Here is a 23,592-nt window from a genome sequence, read left to right on the forward strand (position 1 = left end):
TGAGGAACAAATCTATTGGTATGTTCTTTTGTAGGGTTTCATTGCCTTTAGGTTTAGGAAATCTGTCTCCATTCAGATACTTACCCGTATTTTCTAAAAGTTTTATTAATTTTACATTATCCTTTCTTATCTACCTGGAATTTATTTAGTATATGATTATGTGGCCCACTGTGTTTTCAGTAGATTCTCACTTTGCGTTGTTGTGAAATATCTGATTATAGAGATACCATGTAATGATAGGTATTTTGAGGTTGTTGTTATTGGAGATTATTTTGTTGGTCTTTAAAATGTCATCATCTCTTAAGTCTATTTTGTTTTATTTACAAGACACTATTGCAACCAGGAACAAGCAAGCCAGGGGAAGAAATAAGCTTCCTATGGAAGCTTAAATTTTATATTTACTCTACAAAGAGTTGTACTGCCTCAAGGGATTTATTTAATGTTATGATTTGTTTTGTAGTACAAATTAGAAATCTGCCCATATATTTCCTTCTTTTCCTTAAAGTCTGGAGGGCCTACAGAATGTGGCATGGGCAGGAGGATACAGGGTTTGTGGAGATGTGCCGTGTATCACATACGTCTGTGCAAAACCAGTCGTGTTAGGCAGGATCCTAAAACTATCATCAGTGGAAACACTGGCAGTTTTAGTGAGCTGGTCACATTTCATGAATGCAAAATGTTAGATGTCTATAGCAGGGTGTGTGTCATCTAGAGCAAGTTATTGACTGTACAGGTAATTGAGCTCCACCAGAATTCCCTGGAGGAAAGTGTTCCTCATTGAACATAATGGAAATAGTAAGACGTTCAGGCAGTCTGGTCTGCCACGTTCTATTGTTTCTTGCATCTCAGACTTCTTAAGACTCTGATTCCTATTTTTCAGCGATTTCTCCTCATTGTCCTTCCCAAAAGTAAAGTAGCTAGTTGTCTGTGCTTCTGTTGCCTGCCGGCCGGCCTTCCTTCCTTCCTTCCTTCCTTCTCTCTCTTCTCTCTCTTCTCTCTCTCTCTCTCTCTCTCTCTCTCTCTCTCTTTCTTTCTCAACAGCCTCCGAAGCAGCTGAGATTACCAGCATTCACCACCATACCCGGCTACTTTTTGTATTTTCACTAGAGACAAGGTTTTGCCATGCTGGCCAGGCTGGCCTCGAACTACCGACCTCAAGTGATCCGCTCCCCTCCGCTACCCAAAGTGCTGGGATTACAGGGGTGAACCACACCACACCCAGCCATGTGCATAACATCATTAATTTTCTTGAAGCACTTTTGTAAGTATAACCCATTTAAGTCCTCATTTCACTGACTTTTGGGATCACATTTTCCATTAATGTCCAATTCTTAATGATTTGAGCCCTTGCTCTTCTTAACTTCAGTTGAACAGTTTGTCTGGCTTTCCTCTCCAGGTATTTCTGGGACTTCCTAGGTAAGCTACTTGTCCTTCCAGCCAGTCCTTTGACCCATGGCCCATTGGTCACCGGCTTCCCTAAGGTGTTCTCACTGGTGTCACTTTGGCTTAAGTTTAGGCCCAGCTCCTAGGCTATAGTATTTAATAAGACTATAGTTTGGGCCTGGTTCCTAGGCTATTAATATTTAATAAAGGATTTAACAGAAGGGCATTAGAACAAAGAGAACTTAAAACTGCATATGAAATATGGCTTCACTCAAAGTATACTGGTCCAAGTTCTGCCTCAGGGCTTCTCTATTCTCTGAGGCTTGGCTTACTGCTGTCCATAGGACCAGCCTATCTTTCCTCAGGAAGTACCCTGAAAACTACTGATTCCCCTCCAGGGTCAACTCCAAACTGTGATCAGTTAGCTTTGCTTTGAATAAAAATTGCCAGCCTTAGCAATGTGGCAAAACCCTGTCTCTACAAAAAAAAAAAAAAAAAAAAGTATTAGTCTGTTGTGGTGGCGTATGCCTGTAGTCCCAGCTACTCAGCACTGAGGCGGGAGGATCACTTGAGCCCTAGGAGTTCAAAGCTGCAGTGAGCTGTGATCATGATACTGCACCCCAACCTGGGTGACAGGTTTCAAAAAATTGATGCTGCTTTTTAGGAGGCAGTGTAGCAATATATCTTGAAATTTTAAGAAAAATCACATACTGTTTGAACCAGCAATTTTACTTCTAGAAATGTACTTTTATGGATATATTTTCAAATGCATGCCAAACTATATGTATGAATATTAATAATACCTTTGTAATAGCGAAACACTGAGAACAACCTAAATGTAATACAGGATTAAAAAAAATACAGAGATGGTTCCTCCCTTACAAAGAAAGAATTGGTTTTGTTGAAAAGAATAACCTAGATCTGTACATGGCTAACTTTTTTTTGTGCTCTGGGTCTCCATTGGATTTGGTAAAAACTGTAGTACCAGAATATGATTTCCCTGAGATGAAGCTGCTGGAGCAACTACAGTCGAACCCAAGGTGCTGTCTTCTCCGGAACGGAATGAGCAAGAACATGGCTTCAAAGACTCTAGGTTACAGCAGGCAATATAATACAGGCCTCTTGCCTCAGGGTCAGCTCCTGCCTGTTTCCCCTGTTCTAGAGGTTGAATGTGCAGTGCATGCTTTATTTGTGCCCTTGGCTCTCTGCTTCTGATTGGTATGGGTCTCTCTTTTTCTGTTTCTGACTTGGCTGTCCTAGGCACTTAGGTTTCTTCATTTGAACTCCTTCTTGGCTGATGCCTTTTCACTGTCCACCTGCTTTAGCCCCTTCACACCTTCACTACCATGAGCTTTCCCTCTGTCATCCCAGCTACCATGGCTCATTCCAAGTCATCTCTCACCTGCACTGTGGGAACAGCCATCTGACTAACTCTTCACCCCAAAGCTGGGTAAGTGGCTATATAATATGGGAGGCTTTCAGTGGACTTGGATTTGGGTGAGCCTTTGCTGCCCTCTTCTGGTCTCTAGCTGCTATAGCTGGCAGCTGCTGATAATTAACTTTTTCTGCTTTGATAGGCGTTAACATTTCTGGGTGAAACTGCTTATGCTGATTGTTTTGCAGTAGTAGATCAAGTTGTAGCATGCGTGTAGATACTGCGTAGCCTAAATGCTGTTCAGCCAATATGCCTTTTCCCTCAGTTTATCTTTATCTTTTTTTTTTTTTTTTTTTTTGGTATTTTTGGTAGAGACGGGGTTTCATCATGTTGCCCAGGCTAATCTCAAACTCCTGAGCTCAAGTGATCTGCCCACCTCAGCCTCCCAAAGTGCTGGGATTACAGGCGTGAGACACCACGCCTGGCCCAGTGCAGCTTTATGTTATTCAGTCCTTTTAGCTGGTTTTGGAGGAAGAAAGGAAACTTAGGGATGACAGCAAAGCTAGTTTCAGGGAAAATTTTGAAATTTATTTTTTTTGCATCCCTTTTCCTCTCTTTTCACTGCCCACTTTCTGTTGTTCCTGTGCTTCATTCCTTCTTGGGAATTTACCTAGCGAGAAACGTAGAATCAACCACTGCTGTGAAGTATTTACATATCATTAATTGAACTATTTATTAAGCACTTGGCATGTGCTAACCCCTTGCCAGATTTAGTGAGACTTAGTCCTTGGCTTCAAGAAGTTTACTATTTATTGGGCAGAAGTGTCAAGTAAATACAAAGTTGGAAGGCAGAATAGTTAATGCTATTTTAGAACACACAGGAGAGGCCGCTAACTCGGCAATAGAGATTGAGGTTGGAGTGAGATTATAGTCGGAATACTTGGATGTGGATGTGATGGCAGAACGGTACTGACGGTGTTAACCAATGGGAAACTGCCTTCTCATTAGCAGAGGTCCAGAACTTCCAGCAGGTAAGCCATTCTTTACCCAGCACCTCCTTTGACATTTCCTTCCGTGTGAATGGTTCTTCAGCATTTGGACAAGTGGTTCTTTATCTGTAGCTGTTGAATCATCCCTTTCATAGGAGATGGTCCTCTTTCCATTTTTGTGCATTTTCCGTCATCCATTCTGCCCCCCAACATTGGTGTCAGGGATATACAAACAAAGCAGAACTGAGACTTGAGGAGCTTACAGTTTAATAGGAGGAAACGGATATTTGATAAATGCTATAAGGTGTTACGATACAAGTATGTAGAGGGATAAGGAGGATAGCCTGTAACCCACAGTCACCTTTTTTGTAAAAAGATCCTTCAGATAACCATTATTTAGATATTCCTTAATGTCTAGAAATGCAAAACTGGTCACAAAAATGAACTGTATATTTACCATTTGACAGACTATTAACTAGCACGTATTTAAATTCGTTTATGATTATTGTTTATGTAATGTGTTTTAAAATGTATTTGTAGCAGCAGTACCCTTCAAATTCACAAGATTGGGAAATGGTTTTCTAGAAGCAGATAGTGAATTTCAGAATGAGATCTTTCATTCGTATAGATATATATGTGTGTGTGTGTGTGTGTGTGTGTGTATATATATATATATATATATATATATATATATATATATATATATCTCCTAAGATTACAGTTGTTTTGCCTTAGTTAGAAACAAAGAAAAAACAGGATATCTAAGGAAATTTAACTCCAAGTCCAGTTAGCCAACCAGCAAATTTTCCTAAACATTTAAAGGCATAACACCAGTCTTAAAGAAACACTTCTAGAGAATAGAAAGCAAGCCAGTACTCCCTGATTCATTTTCTGAAGCTAGCATAAGTCTTTGTAACAAAACTTGACAGGGACATTACAAAAATGGAAAATTACAGGTAATGTCACTCAAAACACAGAAGCAAAAATTCTAAACAAACCAAATCAACCATTTAGAGCAATACAGTAAGCCTAAAATGGGCTGATTAGGAATGTGAATTTGGTTGAACACCCCCAAGCCAATCAAATTCACATATTAACAGAAAAATCACGATTAACTTGTAGATACAGAAGTTTTTCCAAAAATCAAACATCCATTGATGAATTTTTTTTTCTTTTATTTTTTTTGAAGAGACAGTGTCTCTCTCTGTTGCTTAGGCTGGAGTGCAAAGGCACGATTTCAGCTCACTGCAACCTCTGCCTCCTGGGTTCAAGCAATTCTCCTGCCTCAGCCTTCCGAGTAGCTAGGAGTACAGGCACGTGCCACCATGCCTGGCTAATTTTTTGTAGTTTTAGTAGAGATAGGGCTTCACCATGTTGGCCAGGCTGGCCTCCTGACATCAGGCGATCTGCCTACCTCGACCTCCTAGAGTGCTGGGATTGCACATGTGAGCCACTGCACCCGGCCCATGTATAAATTTTTAACAAATTAGAAATAGAGAATTCCTTTAATTTTCTAAAGGGGTCTTTAAAAAAAAAATACAAACACCATACTTAAGTATTAAATATCAACAGTTTTTCATTTGAGGTTTGGGAAAAACTAAAGCTATCTGGTTAGCACTGTACTAGAGGTCCTTGCCAGTGCACTAAGACAAGAAAATGAGTCTATGTTGGAAAGAAAGAAATACAACAGCCAGGATTTTCTGCTAAGTAGACAAGGATGTAAACAGAATTGTGCGTATAGAAAACTCAAAAGAACTGAGATAAACTATTAGAATTAATAATTGAACTATATTAAAAACCTAGAATAAACCTAAGAACTAAAATGTGCAAGACCTTGACAGAAAACTATGAAGCATTATTGAAAGAATTAAAGACTCAAGTAAATAGCTTATAGATTGCTATCTTTACAATATTGAATCTTCCAGTATTCCTTAACTCATTTCTAGATCTAATGCAGCCCCAAGAAAATCCCAGCAATTTCATCTTTTTCCTTGTCTTTTTTTCTTTCCTTCTTTTGAAATAATTTGATTCTAAATTCCTATGGAAATTCAAAAGGCGAGAGATAACGTAGACACTCTGAAGGACAACCTGCTGTAACAGATGAAAGGAAGTCTTATAGAGCTGCAGTAATGACGATGGTGTGGATCAGCACAGGGATAAAGAGAACAGTGCAACAGACTACTGAACCCAGAAACAAACTCATGCATATGTGGCCAGTTTTTTAAACAAAGGAGCAGTTAGCAAGTCTTTTTCAGTATATGATGCTGTGTCAAGTAGATGTCCGTATGGGGAAGGGAGCACTTGATTCCCACCTCACCAACACCAAAAATCAATTCCAGGTGATGTGTAGATCTAAATGGAAAAGAGAAAATAATAAAAATTCTAAGGAAATAATATAGGCAAATGTCTTTATGACCCAAGTGTAGGGAAATATTTCTTAAACCGGATAATAGCAGCAACTAGAAGCACAAACCTGAAACCATTAACTATAAAGATTTAAAGATGGGAAAAATTAATGGTGTGTTTGTGTGTTCTGTTAGAAATAATCCAACAAAGAGAGAAACATGATGGTATAAAAGAGAATTTGCAGAGTCACATTCTTTACAAGGTGAAAAGTGGGTGAGATTTGGCATTGAAGAATAGGCTGAATTTGTTCACTGGTGATCGGTTCTAAAATTCTATGCAGTTTTTGAATAGTGGCTGCTGTTATTCCCATGTATTAGAATGGGAGAACACCAGAGTAAACGATCTCATTGAATAGCTACCAGAACCATCTGAAGGAACTTCAGCATTTTCCTGTTCAGTAAGCAGTGTGTTGATATATTTTTATTTTAAAATTGAAGGGACTCAAATGACTTGGGTACCTCTGGAATAACAGTAGTCATTCACAATTTTCACTTTTGTCAAGAAAACCAGTTTTTTAAAGGGCAGCCTCAGAGTCAGAATTCTCAAAAAGCTCTTGCCAAAAGCACCTTTTCTTACAAATGCTGTACTGTCCCTTACCCCTGTGTGGCTTTTAAAACTGATCCTGGACAATTCATTAATTGGACTAGCCACATTTCAAGTGCCCAGTAGCCACATGTCACTAGTTAGTGGCAGCCTTTTCAATGGGGCAGATGTAGAATATTTTTGTCATTGCAGAAAGTTTTCTTAGTTCTACAATGGGACTTTCCACCTTTGCGGACAGACACCAAATAAAATTTTAGCTGGCCTGTAGTTAAGTGACTGCTCTGGTATAACTTTAACCCCTGCCACATTAGGTTGTCAAAGGTGGCCCACCACCTTAAAAGCCTGCCTACTCTTTGGGTGTTTACTTGCATGGCTTATGATTTTCTGGTTAATAAATAAATTAGAGGCTGTGCATCGTAGTTCACACCTATAATCCCAGCATTTTGGGAGGCCAATATGGGAGGATTGCTTGAACTCAGGAGTTAAGAGACCAGCCTGGGCAACACAGTGAGACCTGTCTCTACCAAAAATCAAAAATTTAGCCTGGATTGCCTGAGCCCAGGAGTTTGAGACCACAGTGAGATGTACTCCAGCCTGGTCGACAGAGCACCCTGTCTCAAAAAAAAAAAAAAGAACAAACTGTGGTACACATTTAAAACTATCCAATCTAGGGTTGTGACAGCATTGTTGAAGATGGTAATCATTTGAGAGGTTTCAGAAAGCTTGATTTGCTGAAGCTTATAGGTGAGGAATGTTGGAGGACTGTAATAGATTTTTGCTGCTGAGTTCAGCACTTGAGGAATCTGCCTCTTATAATTAGATAGCTCCCGAATGTAATTTCCCTTTCCTTTCCTGATGTTCTTCTCCCCTTTCCCCTCTCTTCACATAGCCCTATCCAAGCTTGGAGGAAGCTACTTCAGGGTGGTCTGCATTATGTAGGGAATTTTTTTTTTCTTTTTTCTTTTTTTTAAGCTTAGATTCTGGTGGAAGATCTGTAATGCAAGGCGAATTCACAGTAGATTGCAATTTGTGAGGGATACAGAGGATAGAAATAGGATAAATTGGATATACTTAAAGATATGGTTGGCACTTTACCTTGAAATGAAAAAAAAGAAAAAAAGAAAAAAAAAAAAGTTTAGATGTGATCATCACCAAACTGGCTGCTTCGGGAGAGAGCCAGCTGGTTAACTGGGTTACATAATTCGAGTATGGGTTTGGGGTGGATATGTTCATAGGGGCTTAATACCTCTTTCCAGCTTCTCTTTGTCCTGGAATTCCAAAACCTGTGATGTTATTGCTGGAACTTTGATTCAGCAGTTGCTAAACACCTACTCTTGTGTTTCTGGCACTAGGATTGGGCCTTGGGTTTACACAGTTCCAAGAGTCTGGGTGCTCAGTCTGATAATAGGAGACAAGTGTACACAAATAATTATCATATAGTGTTGTTCATAAACAGAATGTCCAAGGTTCAGAAGGTCCTGAAACAACATTTAGTCTGATTTCCCCCATTTTCTACCGGATGCAGCTGAGGCCCAGAGAGGGAAAGAGACTGGTTTAAATAATGCCAAAAGAACTAGAACCTCAGAACCCGAGTTTTCTGTTGACTGGTCCTTAATAATTTTACTCTACCACCCTAAAATATGATCACCATCCTTGTGGAAAACATCTAATTTGTATCTGCTTTAAAAAGCCCACCCCTTCCATGTTGTTCTGTTGACTGCCCTCTCTCCTTAACTCTGATACCACTTTACTATTTTTTCCTGGTATGGATTGTGCTTTTGTGGAAATTTTTATTTCCTCTCTTGTATCGTGATTATCAGGACAGGAGCCAAGCCGGCTTCAATCTTTGTCCTTATTTCCCCTCCCCAAGCGACGTCTGAACAACTGTCAGTCACACTTAAAGCCTCAGACAAGTTCGGTTCGAACCTGTTTGCTTGCTCCACTGAGAGACACCTTTGTGTACTGCAATAAAAATTCCTACTTTTTGGGCCACGTGAATGCATTTATGCTGTAAGAACTACGTGAGGTTAGTTACTGTTTGATTGCGGAGTTTTGTAGGTAGGAGGCACGGAACAGTAGCAACAATTTACGAAGAGAAGATTTATACGAATTGGAACAGGGCCCTGCCGTCCGCAAGGCGGCGGGGGGCGGGCTGGGGCGGGGCTGCGCAGTGGTGCTGCGCGCCCAGCTCTGTTGCCGGAACTACTCCGAGTCGTGCGCCGGGCCGCGCGCAGCCCCGCCCCGCCCCGCCCCGCCCCTTTCCCCCGTGGGGTGGAAACAAAGGGGGCTCGGCGCGCGGTGCGGAGCCTAGGGGAAAGGGGAGGAGAGTTCCGGCGGTCCGGCGCGCTGGGCTCGCTAGGTTTGTGCTGGCGAGGGCACGGGGTGGGACTGGCGACCCGTACCCAAGAAGTGGGAGGGCCGCGCGTCTCGCGGCCTAGCGGCGAGGGGCGTCGCCTGCGCGCGCAGCGGAGGCCAGTGCGCCGGCGCGGAGCGAGCCCGGGTCTGTGATCGCCGAAGCGGGGTGCGGCGGGGCGGGGCCGGGCCCCTAGTGCGGGGTTGCGGGACGGGGCCGAGGTTGGGGCGCGGGGGCGGAGAGAATGGAGCCTCCGAGGCGTTAGGCGACTCTGTCATCTCTGGGCGTGCAGCCGTCGTTTCTTGGCGCGGCCCGTGTGATGGTGCCGGGAAGAAGGAAGCGCAGTGACAGCGCCTCAGTTGGAGCCGGGGTTCCGGGGGTGAGGAGACCCGCGGACGGCGGATCTGGCGAGCTGGCCGCGGGCTGGGCGAGCAGTCACAATAGGAGGCGGCGGCCCAGCGAGGAGCCGCGGGAGCTGCCCTGCAGGGCGGAGCCTCCCCTCGCAGGTATTGGCCGCCGCGGCCGTTGGCTGCAGCGCGAGGGCGGGACGGGCCGCGGGCCGTTGGGAGCCTGAGGGGCCGCACCCGAGTCTTGGGCTAAGGTTTGGCCCGGCCGCCCGGCGCTCTTTGTTCCCGCGGCGGCGAGGAGGCGCGGTCTCAGCTCGGGGAGCCGCCGGCCCGCTGCCCGGCAGATGGTCTCGCTGTCTCGCTTCCTCGCTCCCTCGCTCCCTCCCATTTTGTCGAGACGCAGGTGAAATGATGTCACCCAGGAGAACGCGGAACCCGGTCGAAAGGGTCGTCTCTGGCGTCCATCTACTTCCGTGGGTTTCTGGACAGGCTGCGTTTTGTTCTCAGGGGATGAAAGTTCTTTCAGGGCTGAAGCGTGAGAGAGGTTGGTTTTTGAAACGGGAGTATTTCAGGTTATTGAGGTCCAAAAAAAAATAAAGTTTTCGTTTACGTTTGTATGGCTTGTAAGGTACAGTATTTTTCTTTGTGTTGCAAAAATGATGTATGCTATTACTCAGTAAAAGTTGAGTATGCTAATTTTTCTACCGAAAGTAGAAACACACACATGTAATTATCGCCACCATCGTATGACTTGCCATTTCTTTTTTCTTAAGAGGTGGACTTAATATATGAAAACTCAAATATATTCAAAGCTCATAATACAGTTGTTACCTTAGAGTTGCAAATCTGTTGTATCCTATTTAGCCTTGATTGCGAGTGCTGTTATACTTGAACATTTACCATACATTTCTTTCAATAGCAAGCAACCCTTGTATGTAGGCTTTCAAAAAAATTCCCTTTTATAGGGACAGTTGGAATAAAAGTAAAATTGTTCCTATCTTCAGGGAACACCGTGTAATGGAAGAAATAGAACTTTTGTAGAGGTGACAATACGAAACCAAATGCCTATAGATGTCATCAGGTGTGGGAAGCTGGGACACACTTGGAATAAAAAAAAGAAATTTCTGACTGGAAGTTTACCTGGGAATTGTGTCCCCTTTCTCTGGAGTTTAGACATGTACTGGTATATTTCACCTTTTGCAAACGTACTAATCATACATTGTTCGTTCAATTTTAAGTTGGTTTTTATAATGTATCTGTGAGACTTATTTCTAAGAGATTTGAAGGCCTTAGATCCTATAGGAATAAGTTCTGCGACAGACTGGTCATGTGCACCTCAGGCTCTCATCTGTAAAATATAAAAAAAGTTGGACATATATAATCTGTGGGTTTTCCACCTCTGACTTCGTCTGTGATTTTAGAAGGTAGTTCGTATTTCCATACTTGTTGGGCTTTATATGCCCATCCTGTTTTTATAGTTAAATTGTCAGGTATTACCCTGGGTCAGTATTGAGAATTTTCTTTACTAAAATAACCTAATTTTTGATAAAGAGTAAACAAGATGGCATAGTCAGACATAACTGAATCTGTTAGCTCATAATGTAGAGTGTAGATATGTTGTCTGCCAACAGCATTGGATGAGGCTTTTAGTTAATTCATGTTACATTCCTAGGCTCTTTCTGTTTGTGCTCACTTTCTTTTTTTGAGGCTGTGAGTGGAAAGTATGGGTGAGAAGTTCTTATAAAAGTTTCTGAAGTGATTAGGTACTTGATCAATATGGAAAGATTATTGGTCAAGATTATGTCGTCTAGTTTATTCCACCTATTTCTCTGTACCACCTCTAGTTTGGTTTAGGCCACCACCATTTTGTAATTCATCTTGCTGGAAAGGTAGTTGTTAATTAGTCTTGATTGTTGCATTGCGTCGGGGTCTACTTATTTGTTTCGTGTTTGTTTTCCTGCTAAGAAAACATGTCAGACAGTTTTCACTTCCATTTTGCTCTATTTAACTCACAGCCTTTTCTCTATAAAGAGGGAACAGATTGTAAACATGGATTTGAACAGTATAGTTCTTGTCTAGTTCATCAGCAAACGTTATCTAATACGACGTTATCTACAGGAGATAAAGCATTAATACTTGAACTCTATATAGTAAATTAATGAGACAAATTTAGAATATACAGATGAAGAAGAGGGGTCATGTACACAGTCTCTTTTCCCAATTCTAACATCTTTATTTATTTATTTTTTAATTTTAGTTTTTCCAGAAACAGGTTTTGCTGTGTTGTCCATTGTGGACGCGCACTTCTGGGCCCAGGTGATCCTCCTTTCTTGGCCTCCTGAGTAACTAGGACTACAGGTGTTTGCCATGGAGCCTGCCTGCCTTAGATCTTTCCCTTTTTTAAGGATCTGAACTTTTTACCTCTTACCTATTATCCTCTTGGAGTTCTGTTATTAATTGTCCCTCACTAGACTGAGTGGCTTTAAGGGTAAGGATTGTTTCATTTTCCCATTTTATAGTCACAGCATCCAGCATATGGCAGGCAAGCAATAAACATTTGAATTATGATTGTTATTTAATAAAATAATAACTCAGTCATACCTCTTTTTTCCAACTGTTGTAAAACACACAGTTATTATGTAAGTAATTATATGTGTGTGCGTGTGTTTGGAGAGAGGGAGAGGGGAGAGTGTGTGTATAAAATTTTTCATTGGTTTGGACTTTTGTGGTGTAGATATTTTTCACTGCTGTGTAATTCTTTGTGATAACCAACCTAAGTAAAACAATTTGAGACTTTTTTGAGGGGAGAAAAATCTTTGTGTAGGCAAATCTAGATTTTGGAAGGGAAGGAAATAAAAGTTTATTTAAAATATCTCTTAGTTTTCCTACCCTTTATTTCTGCATTGTGTGTGTAATGGGAAGAGGATTTCTTTAGTTGTATCTGTTTTCTTTTCCCTTTTCCTTCTTTTTTATCACCTTATGGGATTCTGGACTGGGAAAAGGAAGTAGGGGAGCCTTAGGCTGTTTTCACAGACCGTATTTTTGCTGTGCTCTCAGAAAAAGATGGGTCCAGTTTGTTTGCCTAAACTCAAGAATGGGAACAATAATTTCTTTTTAGAAATGATTATCGCAGTGCTGGGCAGTAATGAACATCCTCACCCACATAGTACCAGTCCTTGGTTTTCTCCTAATACTGCCTATTAGCTTTTGAAAATTATTATTATTATTTTTTTTTTTTTTTTTGAGACGGAGTCTCGCTCTGTCACCCAGGCTGGAGTGCAGTGGCCGGATCTCAGCTCACTGCAAGCTCCGCCTCCCGGGTTCACGCCATTCTCCTGCCTCAGCCTCCCGAGTAGCTGGGACTACAGGCGCCTGCCACCTCGCCCGGCTAAGTTTTTGTATTTTTAGTAGAGACGGGGTTTCACTGTGTTCGCCAGGATGGTCTCGATCTCCTGACCTCGTGATCCGCCCGTCTCGGCCTCCCAAAGTGCTGGGATTACAGGCTTGAGCCACCGCGCCCGGCCTTTGAAAATTATTTTTTAGGTCAGGCATGGTGGCTCATGGCTGTAATCCCAGCACTTTGGGAGGCTGAAGTTAGTGGATCACCTGAGGTCAGGAGTTCGAAACCAGCCTGGATAACATGATGAAATCCTGTCTTTACTAAAAATACAAAAAATTAGTTGGGTGTGGTGGCCAGCACCTGTAATCCACTACTCTGGAGGCCGAAGCAGGAGAATTGAACCTGGGAGGCAGAGGTTGCAGTGAGTCAGGATTATACGAGTCAGGATTGCGCCATTTCACTCCACCCTGGGCAACAAGAGCGAAGCTCTGTCTCCCGAAAAAAAAAAAAAAATATATATATATATATATTTTTTTCTTTTTCATAAGTGTGTCTATATATATACACACACACATATATAGACACATATGAAAAACAAATTGTGACTTGCGTGGTGATAGAATGATTTTTTTTTCCTTTCATTCTTTTTCATATGTCATTTGTGTATGAGAATTGTTGAAGCTTAGAGATGAATGACTTAGAAATTTTGTCTTGGATCTCAAAGAGTAATAACGTCTCAGAGGGTCAGTTTCTATCCAGTGTTTGGACCTCAGTTTTCCAGAGCCAGGCCCTTGATTTTTTTTTTAAGGAGCTTTATTGAGTTATGTTTTACATACCATAAAATTCACTCAATTCAATTAGATTATTTTTGTTACATTTTGAACATTTCTGTCATCCCCCAAAGATCCCTGTGACCATCCAGGCCTGCCTTTTGCATAACTCCAAGGGTGCACAGCCCCATTCCTGCTTCCAGTGTCCTCTCCTGGACCAGCTTTGAAGAATGCCACCCAGGCCTTTGAGTACCCCTGCTCCACACTGTCAGAATCCTTTCAGAGAACTCTGCTCCCAGAAAACAAAAGCCAAGGAAATAGTTTTGTTTTAGGCCCAGTGATAGAACTCTTCTCAAAGGAGAGGTGACATTTCGGTCTAGTTTATTCTCAGATCAGGGAAACAGAAAATCCCAGCAAGGAGCACAGCATACATCAGTAGCTCAATGATTTATTCTGCCTCAGCAGGATGGGGTGGACTTACTGGGCAACCACTGTCTTCATTTAATGGTGATCTGCAGGTGAGTGCATCACATCTCTTCCTTGATCAAAGCTTTTAGCTTGTCTCATTGCCAACCAGATTTCTTTTTTTTTTCTTTTTTTTTTTTTGAGATGGAGTCTTGCTCTGTTGCCCAGGCTGGAGTGCAGTGGCCGGATCTCAGCTCACTGCAAGCTCCGCCTCCCGGGTTCACGCCATTCTCCTGCCTCAGCCTCCCGAGTAGCTGGGACTACAGGCGTCCGCCACATCTCCCGGCTAGTTTTTTGTTATTTTTTAGTAGAGACAGGGTTTCACCATGTTAGCCAGGATGGTCTCGATCTCCTGACCTCGTGATCCACCTGTCTCGGCCTCCCAAAGTGCTGGGATTACAGGCTTGAGCCACCGCGCCCGGCCACCAACCAGATTTCTAAGAAACTTGTTACACAAATGAGAAAGGCAGGCTGTATATCATTTGCTTACAGTTTGAAAGATTATTCTTTTAATAAATAGTTGAATGCCTGCTATGTGCCATGTACTCTTCTAGGTGTTAGTGACATTGTGCTGAACAGGACATGGAGCTTATACATGTTCTCCTGAGGGTATGCTCAAGTCACCTCATTGATTTGGCTACTCTTTAATCTTTATAGGGAGTTCTCTGTTTCCCTTCCTAATATTCCAAGATAATTTTTTCCTTGAATTTATGAAGTCCTGTTTATATTTAACCCTCCTTACAATCATAGCATTTAAATAATTTTCCCCTCCCCCAAGTAGTAGTGTTTCTGGTTGCTACTTTTTAATGGCTGCATAGATGAAGCAAGTGTACTGTAATTTTACTTAGCAAATATTTGTTAAACATTTAGGTTGCTTCTAGTTACCTTTTAAATTGTCGCCACTATTGTGGTGTGGTGACCATATTGATGCATGTGGCTTTTCTCATATTTTGGAATATAACCTGATAATTTATCAGTTTAAATATTAGAGATTCAAACATGTTTTTTTAAACTATTAATCTACCTAATTACTTCCAAGAGATTAACAGTTGCCATCATGGAAGTGGTGAGAATATTTGGAGTTCTGGATTTGACTTCATTTTACAGATACCCAGACTTGTAGCTAGAGATGACACTAAGCACCTGACTCCTCATCTAATGTTTTGTTTTCATCTTTTATATTAGACCGTGATTTTAGTGCTTTTGACCGACCAGTTGGTATGCTGAAGAATGCTGTGTGGGCCTTTGTGAACACCTTATTTTGTAGAAGTACATTATGTCACACTGGCTTAGAAGTCATGTATCTGTATCCTCTCTCTCACTTTTATTGGAGGAAAAAAAAAGGAAATGAACGAAGAAGGATGCTGTTGTCAGAAGCAATTTTAAATGTTTTGGGACAGTGTCTTGTCCTAAGTGCTAATGTTAGTGTGATAATTACTAATAATTCTTACAGTCTCCAAGAAAAGTTAAATTGTTGGTTATGTTACGAAAACACAGAATGGCCAGATTAAACAAAGGATGTCCTAAAATAGTAGTATTGATGCTTAAAAGGTTAAACTATTTTCTGTAAACTTTAGTCTTGTGAAATAGGGTTTTCTCAGTTATGCTTAATGAATTAGTCATATGATTATATGGAAATAGACATTAAACATGATGAGTTTTGGGAGTTGCAGACTTAATCTGGTCTCAGGATGTTTCCTTGGCAGGACTTTTTAAATACAGGTTGCAATCTGAGAGAAAGCCGAAGTTAACAAATGTGTAATGCCAGCATAAGGAAAAATAAAATTATATCAGTTTTCAGGAAACAAGTTTATTTTTAAGTACTAAAAATGGTTTTAAATAGGCCTGGTGGAATAGTTGATATTTACTAATCAAACTAGATTATAGAGAATGTTACTTTAAAGTAGAAGGTGATTTAGTGGGTTGAGTATGAACCTTAGAATTTGATACACTTGAGTTCAGATTATGGTTTTGATATTTCTGAGGTGTGTGACTTTAAGCAAGTCTGTTAAACCTAATGTTCAGTGTATAAAGATGGAAGAGCCTAGTTCAGTTTCTGGCATGAAGCCAGCTGTTACCAGATTGAGGGTTTAAAACCTGTTATACTGCTTAAATAAAAATGTGTTAATTTTTATATCCTTTGTAATCAAATCAGTGTAGCCAAAATTCTGGAGAACAACTTTTTTTCACTGTGGTACAATAATTTTTATTCGAGTTATATACATATACATTTTGTTTTCTGTTTTGTGTAACAAATTACCACACATTTATTTGTTTAAAACGCAGATATTTCCTCACAATTTCCATGAATCAGGAGTCCTGGTATGGATTAGCTGCTGGGCTCCCTGTCCAGGGCCTTACCTTGCAGGAGCTGTGATTCCTTCCTTCCTTCCTTCCTTCCTTCCTTCCTTCCTTCCGTCCGTCCGTCCGTCCGTCCGTCCGTCCGTCCTGTCTTGCTCTGTCACCAGGCTGGAGTGCAGTGGCGCGATCTCGGCTCACTGCAACCCCCACCTCCTGGATTCAAGCAGTTCTTCTGCCTCAGTCTCCCAGGTAGCTGGGACTACAGGTGTGCGCGACCACGCCCAGCTAATTTTTGTATTTTTAGTAGAGACGGGGTTTCATCATGCTGGCCAGGATGGTCTCTATCTCTTGACCTCATGATCTGCCTGCCTCGGCCTCCCAAAGTGCTGGGATTACAGGTGTGAGCCACTGTACCCGGCCCAGAGCTGTGATTTCATCCGTGTCTCCTTCCAAGTTCACTGGTAGAATGTGGTTCTTGTGATTATAGGACTGAGGTCCCCCATTTTCTTGCTGGCTGTCAACTGGTGACTGCTTTCAGCTCCTAGAAGCTGCCCTCCAGCGCCTGCCACGTGGTACCCTTTGCATGCCTTCTTACAGCAGCTTAGTCTAAAGAATTGACAAGAGAATCTCTTGGGAAGGACTCAGTTCTGCTTTCTCTGATTAAGTCAGGCCCAGGCTCACCCAGGATAATGTCTCTCTTTAACTTGAATTCACCTGACTTGGAATCTTCATTACATCTGAACACCTCTCCACCTTTGTCATATGATTTTACCTAATCATGGGAATGAAATACATCACATTCACAGCCCTGCCTGCGCACATGGGGAAGGGGGTTGTATAGATGTACACCAGAGGTAATCTTGGGCGGCCTATGTATGGGACTGCCTGTCCCATACATACACGCATACACGCACACACACACACACAAAATGTGTGTGTGTGATTTTATTTTACCTAGTAGTAAAATAAAATTGTACCTCGTTTTAATCAAGCCCATCTATGGTTTTGTCCCAGACTTATTTTGAATATAGCTTTTCTCCATTGTATTTGAATATAGTTTTTTCTCATTATATTTGAATATAGCTTTTCTCCATTATATTTGAATGTAGCTTTTCTCCGTTATATTGGTCCATCCTTTTTAAGACAAATGGAGCTTCTGATCAAAAGAAACTATTGTGAGTAGGAGGGGATGTGCTTGAAAATTATGGCCACAGGGACCAGATTGGCCAGTTTTTCATTTGTCTCTGACCAAGATCTTAAGATTACAAAGGAACAAGGACTGAAGGAGAAGAAACATGACCTTAATTTGGCTTTTCCCAGCCAGCTACTTGTACTAGCAATTTTGTAAGACTGCTTTGGACATGATAGTTGAAGGCAGGATGGCCTTAGGATAACATCCTACAAAGGATGCATAATGAGCAAATGAAAAGCTCAAGAGGATGCATAAAGAAACCAACCATTTTGAGAGAGTGGCAAAAGCCCTCCTTAGATTGAGTTAGGAATATGAAATATTCCTTTTTCTATGAAATCTTAACTCTTACCTTCATATTAACTCAGAACTCTTACTCATAATTTTCCCCTATTTTATGGCTTTTAAATATATTATGGTTGGCTGCTTGCATCTGGGTTTCAAAAATTGTTAGAATAAGCTGCTTCAGGGTAGGGCCCATGTTTTATCTTTATATCTTATTAGATGAACAAATACTTATTTTTAGAAACTCTCTCACTGTGTTGACCAGGCTGGAGTATAGTATTGCAGTCATAGCTCACTGTAACCTCAAACTACTGGGCTCAAGTGAACCTCCTGCCTTAGCCTCCTGAGTAGCTAAGACTACAGGAGTGTGCCACCATGCCACGCTAACTTAACTTTTTAAAATTTTTATTTATTTATTTATTTTGGTAGAGATGGGATTCTCTCTACGTTGCCCAGGCTAGTTTTGAGCTCTTGTACTCGAGCGCTTCTCCCATTGGGGCCTCCCAAAGGGTTGAGATTACAAGTATGAGCCACTGCATTTGGCCTGTCTCTATATTCTTCCTAATGTAATTCTTGGCTTGTAGGAATCAATCAGTAAATACGCCTTGATTCAGCAATGCATGCTTCTGCATAATGGTAAAGGATAGCACATTCATGTTTGCAGTATAGAGATCAGAACATTCTATACAGAAAACTGATGAATTCTAAAGTTCCTGTTTTCAAGTGCTTTTTTACTTCTAGGTGAGTCTTTGGAAGTATTTTTACTCTTACCAGTGGGCACAGTTACCTGTTTACCAAGTCCATAGCAAACCAGAAACAAAATACTATAAAAAAGCTAAGGAAGGTAGGGATATTAATATATTAACAGCAGGGATATTAGTATAATTAGCATTTCATTTTATGATCAGTTTCTGGCTGCTGCTTTACTGTCTAGCCATGCTGAATGTTTTGCAGTTCCCTGGCTACACTGCTGTCTCTTGGCAGCTGCTATTTCATAGCACCTAGTGCCTACCGTTACCATAATACTTAAATCATGCAGTGATTTACTTCTGTTTCTTTTTTATAGCATATACTTTTTGAAAGTAGGAAACGATGCCATTGTTTTTGGTTTAGTGCCTGTCACCAAATAGACGCTTAAATGTAGGGTTGAGTGAACGAATGAGGCAACGAAACACTAAAAAGACGACTATGTTAAAGTATATAACTTTTAGTGTAGGGACAAGAGGGACCACTAGCCTTAACCCCCCAAGAAGAATTCACTGTTACAGCACAGTGAAACACATTATGTTCATGATTTTTTTAATGTTACAGAGTAAGTATATTTACATATGAATTTAAGGGGATTTACCCATGATCAAGTCAAACATTTATTTTTGTTTTTTAATTTTTGTAGACACTGGGGCGATCCTCCCACCTTGGCATACCAAAGTGCTGGGATTACAGGTGTGACCACCACATTGGCCAAATCAAGCATTTGAAACGTGGCAGTCATTTACTTTTGTGCTTATGATTGTGTCCTTTATTCCTTAGGAAGGTCATTAGGTTTGTGTTAAATAGAGCTGAGATTTCCGCGGTCAAACATATGATTGCTATAGAAAATTTGCCACAAATACTGTTAAATCTGTCATCTTCCTTTACATGATTATTTTGGAAGGTTAACTAAAGAACAGAATGAGAAAAAGTATTAATCTTGGTCCAGGCAAACACTTAACCTTTCTGTACTTAAGATATGTAATTTTACCTTGGGTTTTCTTAGCATGAAGTCTGTCCTTTAGGATTTCAGAATTAACACCAACAGAAAAAGTTACCAATAGGTATTTGGGAAACAGGAAGGATGTGGTGTTCTTGGGCTGTGCTGTTTTGCCTCCAATAGTTTTCGCAAGAGAGATCCATTGCCAGAGGCAACCTTTGCCATCTTTGTGTTTTGATGTTTAAAATTAATTTTTAATTTCTTTCCTGTCTTTGCTAGCAGAATCATCAAATACCTAGAAAATCCAGACTATCCTTCATAGGCATGATTCTCCACATTGGTGCAGCTAGCCATGAACTATCCTTTTCTTCCTCTTTTTCCCAGATATCTCCCGGGGCCAATTCAGCATCTCTACCTGGCCATCCTAACAAGGTGATTTGTGAAAGGGTGAGACTTCAGAGCCTGTTCCCTCTCCTCCCAAGTGATCAGAACACTACCGTTCAAGAGGATGCTCACTTCAAAGCTTTCTTCCAGGTTCTTATATATTTACCCTTTCCCTAAATAGGGCTGAAAGTCACATTCTACGTACGGTGTTTCTAGGAAGGCTTGAAACAAAATGCGCAATATCGTCTCCTTGTTTTCTGTTGTATGTGGAAATAAGTATTCTTCTTAGAGGACTTTAATATTTTTTCAGCCAGCCTTTCTGATGAATGTTTGTCGTCTTGAGCTACTCAGCTACTGTTAATTATTTGACTACTTAATATTCTTATGTTTTGATCTTTTGGTCTTAAATCACTTGTCCTAATAGGTCAAGTTCTGTAGGAAAGTAGAAGATAGTATAAAATATATGAAGTTGTGTATGAAAGGAAAAATGAAAGCATGTAAGATGTTCACTAGTTACTTGCTTGGCACCCAGAGTTTGATAGTAACATATATTTCTGAGAGAAAACATGGTTATTTGTCTTCTTTTACCTGTGGGTAAACTTGTGAGTTAAAAAAATTAAAAAAAAAAAATTTTTAATATAAAATGAAAACTCGAAAGTAAGGTGTGTAAATGGATTGAAACTCATTAGGTTATTAACAAGGTTACTGGAATCTGCCCATAGAAATCATTGGCTACCAAACTTTCAATCCATATTCCTAGAGAAGCATGTTCTAGTAATGGAAGTCAGTATCGCTATTACCACAAAAGTCAGGTTACACAATTGCCTCTGAGTGGTAGCATTGCGGGCCAGTGTGTATAAACCTGAGGTAGTGAAATAATTGATCATCAAGTCTGGGACTTTTGGATAAGAGCCAGCTCGTTTTCTGTTGGTGTGAAAGTGAAATGCTTGTGACATATAAAGCTGGAGATATAAAATTTGGAGGGATAGGTGATCTAGGGCTCTTCAGTCTGGTATTGCTTCTTGGAATTTGTTCCAGGTTCTCTGCTTTGCGTGTATTAACTCTTTTTGTTTTTAGCCCTCAGAATAAACTAGTCATTGATGGTTTTTAAGATGTGGAAACAGGCTAAGAAAAGCTCAGTGAGGTGCCTAATCACATACGTAGTTATTTGCCAGAGAAGGGGCTCAAATCTAACTTTAGCTGTATCTTGTCTACTATGTATTTGTGAAAGAAATTGACTTAATACCCTTACTACTGCCGCCAATAAAAAGGGTTTTTTGTTTTGTTTTGTTTTTTGGGGTGCTTTTCTCCATATTCCCTTTGTGTCTTCAAACAATAATTCAATATAAACTTTATTTTATTTTATTTTATTTTTGAGACGGAGTCTCGCTCTGTCGCCCAGGCTGGAGTGTAGTGGCCGGATCTCAGCTCACTGCAAGCTCTGCCTCCCGGGTTCACGCCATTCTCCTGCCTCAGCCTCCTGAGTAGCTGGGCAGGCGCCTGCCACCTCGCCCGGCTATTTTTTGTATTTCTTAGTAGAGACGGGGTTTCACCGTGTTAGCCAGGATGGTCTTGATCTCCTGACCTCGTGATCCACCCGTCTCAGCCTCCCGAAGTGCTGGGATTACAGGCTTGAGCCACTGCGCCCGGCCCAATATAAACTTTAATTTCAGAGAAATCTACTACCAAATGTAGATTTAAACTCATGTTGTGAAAACAAAACAATAAAGTTAGAGCCAGTTGCATTTGAGTGTTGCAGAAAGATGAAATGTATTGTTGTTAAATTTTAATTTAAATAGTCTTAATTTAACTTAAGCCTTATTTTCCTTGAACCTTAGAAAAAAGCCCTCAATGAACTTTGGGGTGGGGGTGTGGAGGGAACTAGAGTTTTTTTTTTTTTTTGCCCAGAAACTGCCCTACCACTGTTCAACGTGAAGCAAATTAGATCTTTCTCACGACCCCTTTGAGATACTGATACCTTCAGCTAGTTGATACCTTTTAAATAGGGTGTAATTTGTTAGTTCCAGTTATGCTTCTTATCCTTAAAAACTTAGTTAACCACATGCAAAGGAAAACCTACCCAGCCATCTAATGTCACAAAATTATTGCCTTAATGTGTTATGCTTTCTTCTTCTTGGCTTTCTCCTCAAGTACCTTCTCTCTCAATCCTTTTACTTTTCCTTCTTTTTAGAATCATCTGTTTTAAACAGATTTACCTGTGTTTTCATTTTTTTCTTAAGGCATCATCTCTGCTTCCTTCAAACTCCTGTCTTTTCTGAGGACATCAGCCTTCTCTAGGAGTAAAGAAGTGAATTGATCCCCTCCCCCTGCCGCATGAGGAGTTGGGTGTGTGGCTAGTAAAGTGGCCATATGGGAGAAAAAATGTGTTGCTACTCTTCCTGGATTCTTACTGTTGTTTTAACCTCCAGTCTTTTTGAACAAAAAAAGTTACCCTGTTTTTGAGCCTTTTTTGGTCAGTCATATCTATTATTTATCAGTTGTCATTGTCCTTGTGTATTACAAATTTTTACATTTTGCTTCTCATATTTGCTTGCTTTCTATTCCTTCTAGTCAAGACTTCTTTTTAATTGCCAAAAATTCTGGGTTTTCTTTTAAATTTTACATGCTTTATTTGTGAAATAAGTAAATATTTGTGAAATATTTCATATGTGCATTTTAGAAAATATAAAGCAGACACCTATATAATAATAAGACTATCTAGTGTAAGAAACCAGTCATTACCAATACTTTTGAAGCCCCCATATGACCCTCTGTGTTACATCCGATACTTGTGCCTCAGGTACATCTCTCTTCAGTATCCTTTTGCTTTTCTGTATGGTTTTACCATATAAAATATCCCTTGATATTATACTGTTTAATTTTGCTTGTTTCTGAACTTAGTATAAATGATGTCACACTTTGTATACTTGAAAAAAATTCGTCCCTACTAGTGCATCTGCCTGTATACTTGATTTATTTTATTGTTTTTAGTTGTCTATTATGTGAATATACTGCAGCTCATCTCCTTTCTTTTTGCTTGACATTTGGGTAGTTTCCTGGTTGGTTTGTTTGTTTTTACTGTTATTTCAAGTAGTGCTTCCAGGAGTATTTTGTATGTGCTTCCCGGTGCACATTTGGTTGGTGTTTTAAGGTTTCTGTGAAAGTGATGGCTTTGTGTACTCATTGCCCACAGAAGAGGTATAAGTATAGGCTCATTTGCATCTCTATAAAAACCCATATTTAAAATTAGAATCTTAAAGTGCTTCATACAATATTTTAAACATTTTAAAATTAATGTATACTTAACACAAAATTTACCTTTTTAGCATATAGGTTTGTGAATTTTGACAAATGCATACAGATACGGAGTCACCACCACAATGAATAATAAAATAGTTTCATCACCCCCCAAAATTCAATCATGTCTCTGCTGTCAACCCCTATCTTAAAGTTTTAAGATTAGCCATGTCTTTACTATCAATGGATTCAATGGTTGTGATTGAAGATAGTAAGTTTTCAAAAGGTAATTAAGTACATGGTGAGATAATTTTATATCTGGCACAACCATTAATTTCAGGGGTGTTTGTGGTATCTTAATGACTGCTATTTTGTGGTGTCTTAATGACTGCTTTTATTTTGTAAATTTGTTAATAGAAAGGGGTCCGGGCCGGGCGTGGTGGCTCAAGCCTGTAATCCCAGCACTTTGGGAGGCCGAGACGGGCGGATCACGAGGTCAGGAGATTGAGACCATCCTGGCTAACACGGTGAAACC

The 23,592-nt window shown here is 40.5% G+C and overlaps 1 protein-coding gene across 50 annotated transcripts in view; it reads left to right on the plus strand.

Annotated features, from left to right (window-relative positions):
• RNF38 (ring finger protein 38) overlaps positions 1–23,592 on the plus strand; it is a 146,487-nt gene that overhangs the window by 72,731 nt on the left and 50,164 nt on the right. For 7 of the 50 annotated variants that reach the window (XM_045374462.2, XM_065530350.1, XM_045374466.2 and 4 more), the window contains one exon: positions 19,821–19,970. The exons of 4 other annotated variants lie outside the window; for them this stretch is intronic. In XM_045374462.2, the coding sequence (XP_045230397.2) occupies positions 19,821–19,970 (150 nt within the window). Of the gene's footprint in view, positions 1–8,888; positions 9,056–9,170; positions 9,941–19,820; positions 19,971–23,592 lie in introns of those variants that run through there. 39 more of the 50 variants (XM_005581305.4, XM_074017076.1, XM_074017083.1 and 36 more) reach the window with 16 other exon arrangements.

Source organism: Macaca fascicularis, chromosome 15 (genome assembly GCF_037993035.2).
Source record: "Macaca fascicularis isolate 582-1 chromosome 15, T2T-MFA8v1.1".
Taxonomy (NCBI): Eukaryota; Metazoa; Chordata; class Mammalia; order Primates; family Cercopithecidae; genus Macaca; species Macaca fascicularis.